The sequence below is a fragment of the Nelumbo nucifera genome, chromosome 4, assembly GCF_055504915.1.
Source record: "Nelumbo nucifera cultivar China Antique chromosome 4, China Antique-T2T, whole genome shotgun sequence".
Lineage (NCBI taxonomy): Eukaryota > Viridiplantae > Streptophyta > Magnoliopsida > Proteales > Nelumbonaceae > Nelumbo > Nelumbo nucifera.
Window position 1 is genome coordinate 82,465,230 of NC_142652.1, and position 4,811 is coordinate 82,470,040.

The following is a 4,811-nucleotide window of genomic DNA, read 5'->3' on the forward strand; positions in this document are numbered from 1 at the left end:
AGCTATCTAATGCCAAACATTACTATAGGTAAAAACGTTACTATAGGTAATGAGTCCTTAGTCCATAACTAATAAAACAAACTAACGCAATTGGGACCTTGTTGAGTGAGCCCTACAATTAGGGCCTCATTTAGCTCATAGGAATAGGGGTCTGGAATTGGAATTGGAATGTGCTATTCTAATTCTAACCTTTTAGTTGGATGGAATCAGAATCCCATTCTCATTCTTGCTGGAATGGCATCTCCCATTTGAGGGAATGGCTATTCCTTCCCCTTTTGTTGGGAATGAAATCTCATTCTTGTTGATTCTAGTTATCATTTTCATTCCCGTCTTAACAAAATAGGCTATGGGAATAGACCATTCCAATTCCGATTATGATTTCGAAAGATTTTGATTCTAATCTTGACTGCGAACCAGACATTGATAATTTTGGTCTCTCAATGACTACATTTGATGACATGGCATCAGACAAGTCCAAATTCTCTACTGGTCAACAATATATATTAATTGTATGTGGGGTCCACTGCATTCTCCTAGGCAAATTAAATATGGTGGGCATGTAAGGTATGATTTTAGTGAGCAAAATTGTCAACCAATTAATAAGTAGGTGTTTGGCATGGTGTTGGGAACACCACACTTTTTTCTCATAAAACTGTGTTGGGAATGTGTGAGTTGTAAGCATTTGTTTGGAAGTGATGCTGCCACATAGGCTGTTTTTTTGGGAAAACAGTACTTATTTTGTTTGATACCAGTGTTGTAGAATCATTTTCAGCATTGTCATATTATCCAACGTCCAAGATGATGCCACATTGATGCCACATCATTGCACCTTTGGTAGCAACAAATTGTTTTCTTAAAAAACATCAAATTTGGTGTTGCTTCGTACCACACTTTCCCAATTTTCAAGGTATGGTTTGAAGCAATATTTTTATGAAAAAACATTACCAAATAAGGGATTGTTTTCTGAAACACCATTTTTTTTTCCTGATTTGGCACCTACATGGCATTGCTTTCTCAGAAAAACGGCATCAATGCCAAACACCTATTAAGCTTATAAACCTTGTTAAAAAAATTTATTTTATCATTAAAATCATATATGTTAGCCCATAAAGACGTTCAACCATAGATCATTAGGTCCGAGTCCTCATCCATATGGCTATCGATTAAACAAGTTGGACACCCATTTACAGGTCATGTTGTGACCATCGGTTGGGACAAATAGTATTGTAACACAACAGTGAGCTTGGCCCCATCATACCATCAAATAAAATTATGATGATATTAATCATGTTTTACATAACATTAGTTGGTAATCTACAATCGATCATCAATAAAACAACATCTACGTTTATCTATGTTAATGGTTTGTTAACCGTTTCCACCAACCTGGTATGTTACATTGTTGATGCCATCCAAATTGATCGGCATTACAAAAACATACAACACAATGATTAAAAGAAAGAAGCAGGAGAAAGAATTATAAAACAAAATAAACGTCTTGAATCTAATAGATTGGGAATAAATACAACCCGAAATTCAAGTCATCTTGAGAATAACTAGTGTTACCAAAGCCCATTACCATAGGCGCACCAAAAACCCGAAATCTGCACTGACAAATTTATCTTTTTACTAAACAGACTTTTAGCTGTAATGGATGCAAATATAAATTTCAATAAAACATATTTTTTTTTAATCAAAATCTTACTTAAATGCAAATTTACTTTTTTTTATTGATGTACTTTTACATCTTATTATCGATGTAAGTATGCATTGTTATGCCATTTGTCAATGTAATGCTGCCAAACACAGTAAAAGTGAACCAGATTACAAATTTACAGTAATCGAGGATTTATACTCCATTTGCATGATTTCTAAATGCAGCCTAAGAACTCTATAAAAAAGAAATAAATTTGCATTCAAGTAAATTTATACTCCAATATATGTGATGTTCCAATTCAATGGATTTCAATTCCACGAACTCCCGATATATACTTCATGGTTGTCAGAATCGGGTCAGCAACCAGTGCAAAATTATTGTGAATTTTGTGCCCGTTCGTCTGAAGTAAATGGAATGAAGAAGCCAGATCAAACCAGTCATCCCCACAAAGTTGGGAAATACTGTCCGTTAACCGGGATCTTGTGATACACGGAACAATTCTCCATTAATTTTCTCGCTTTATTTGTTACTAATATGCTTCGTCTTCCTAATTACACGCGAAGATAGCTTCCTCATGATTGTTCAACACATCTTTGCTCATTTATCATGTAAAAGCAGCATTTACATGATTTATGCCATCTACAAAAATGTCTAATTAATACCAATTCTGAAAAATAAAGCTAATTCTGCTCCTGCGGCTACTCTGCTACTGTGGCGATGGCCACAACTAAGATGGGATTATCTTCATCACTGATTGTGCTTGAATGGGTGGTAAGTTAGAAGAGCAGAAGCTCTGCCACCGCTCAACCAGCGACGATCCGTCATTAGTGTTCAGTGCTTCATCTCTAATGAACGCCTCATGGATTGAAGTCACCGTGCTCCGGGCGGCTTCTCTTGCTTCGGGGAGCCTGTCATTCAGTAAATCAGCGGCCAGTTGAATCAGAGAAACCAACCCGAACTCTTTCATTCCTCCTAGTCCCTGTTACAGAAGTAAATGAAAATCAGGTTAGGAGAAGCTCGATGAATGCTAGCTTCCCAAAAGCTTTCTAAATCTACCCCACATACCATATTGGAGACGCAGTTTGAAATGACGACAGCAGCTTTAGCTCTCACTCTAAGATTGGCGTGGCTAACGTAGGCCCGGAGCTTATGGAGAAGGGGAACAGGCGGCATGGAAGCTACCATAGCCTGCAGCGCCCTGTCTGCTTCTTCGCACACGAACCGCTTATCCTGAGATGCCTTCAGCAGAAGCTGCAGCAGCTATTCATTCATTCATTCATTCAACCACAAACACACACAAGCACAAAATAATCAGCATTTTGGTCGAGTTAAATGTTTCATTCGAATCTAGAGCTTTCTTGCAGAATTATCAAACCAGACAGAATTTGATGATGGGTGGATGGTTTCGGAACAGAAATTGAGAGCGATGGGTCTGTCCTACATACCAAGGGATCAAAGGCATCGGAGGCGGCGGAATCGAGTATGTTACCGCCGAAGGCGTTGAAGACGTCGGACGAAGCCATAATGGACGTCTTACAGAGTGCGCTTCTGGGATTTTTCATTGCTTTCACCATTACCTGAGTGACTTTGTCTCTGCAGGCGTTACATACAGATGAGAAAATCCTAGTTCTTCTGGAACTTATATGTTAAAGAGGAGAGAGAGAAGTAGCAGTGGAGGGAGATGGCTTTACAAGATCGGTAGCAACAATGAGGAGTGGTGAAGTGCGAATCGCCTCGTGCCATTTAGTGACTCGCACACCTTCGTCCAGTCCTTTGAATTTAGTCCCTCCATTAAGCTCTGTTTTGGTAGAAATTCAAAGAACATCAGAAAGAAGTGCAAGAAATCTACGGAAATAAAATAGAAAATGAATGGAACCCATTGAAATTTCTTCCACATCGATAATGGATTGAATACGAGAGATGGATACAGCTAACCCCGAAAGCAATTAAGTATAGAATGAGAAAAAGAACGAATTAAGCTGCGTTCAGGGAGAAAAAGAAAAGAAGTTACTTGAATCTTGGTTTCTGGCTCTGGTAAGGCCTTGAGATCCTTTGATGCAATGTAATCGACTGCCAGGTCCCCAGTCGCCGCCGGTGGGGCCTTGTTTTCATCATTGACTCCCAGATCAGAAGATGGCTTTCTGGTAGAAATGGCGATCTTTGCGACTTTTTTGGGCCTTTCCGGCGTGGTTGGAAGAGCGTTATCAAGGGGCCTGAGAGCCATTTCCGCTAATTCTATTACTCAAAAGTAGTAGTCTAGAGTACAAACTGGTCGGAGCCGAGAGTAAGCAATAGTTCTGAGTTTTGAGGTGGCGAGAGAGGGAAAAAGGTGAAGGAGGAGAGTTGTTTTTTAACTTCTTTTGATTCATGGATGGTTTAAAATTTAAAATTTGAAATGTGGTGAATAAACGTTCAATTCAGTAACGGATGTATTTTCATTAAGCCGGATTGCATGGAGTTTTGGAATCCGGTCGTTCAAAGTGGTGAAAAGCCTACTTTCCCATATACGGTCCAAGGGCCTCCAGATGAGTGGGCCCGTCAAATAAAAGTTGATATTTAAACCGAATTTTAAATAGGTGTGCTATGCACTTTGATCCCTTTGTCACATTTAATCTCCAAAAATATATGATTGGTTTAACGGCTAAGATTGTTCAATTGGGACTGACAGTTCTCTGATTGATTCAATTATTAGTCGTCTTTCTTATTCTCGGACAGACACGCAGAGTGGATGGTGGGTACTACTCCCTTCCTTCCGAATTTTGGTAGGACGGGGGCCCGTCACCAATGACAAGGGAGATGATATTAATATATGGCGATAGTATCCCGTGAGTAAGCTTGTCGCCTTGTAGGAAGAGTTTGCGGGCAAATGGGAAATAGATTAGACAAGTTTGAGAGGGCTTTAGCTTTGTTGAGCCGCTTTCCTAGAGCCGCTTTGAATAAGCTAGTAAGTGTCTGTTTGGGATGGCTTTTAAGATATAGCTCCTGGCATTCTGAGCTGGGCCCCATATAAGAATGTTAAAGGTTATGTTTGGTGAAGATTTGGAAAATCAGTTATTTTGTTTTGAACGTAAGGAACACAACTAAAATAGGAAATTACTCCACGTAGGTTCTCCATAACGCATGTGCTCAATCACCATGGCTGAATTAACACACC

At 39.3% G+C, this 4,811-nt stretch overlaps 1 protein-coding gene across 1 annotated transcript; it reads right to left on the reverse strand.

The window, feature by feature from the left end:
- Nucleotides 1-2,155: 2,155 nt before the first annotated feature.
- Nucleotides 2,156-4,013, reverse strand: LOC104606158 (ARM repeat superfamily protein). The gene is made up of 5 exons (XM_010271230.3): nt 3,669-4,013; nt 3,349-3,455; nt 3,103-3,250; nt 2,723-2,917; nt 2,156-2,636 (listed from the first exon to the last, which is right to left on the reverse strand). Exons 1-5 carry the CDS (start codon nt 3,879-3,881, stop codon nt 2,385-2,387), a joined length of 915 nt encoding a protein of 304 aa, XP_010269532.1. The 5' UTR covers nt 3,882-4,013; the 3' UTR covers nt 2,156-2,384.
- Nucleotides 4,014-4,811: the final 798 nt, after the last annotated feature.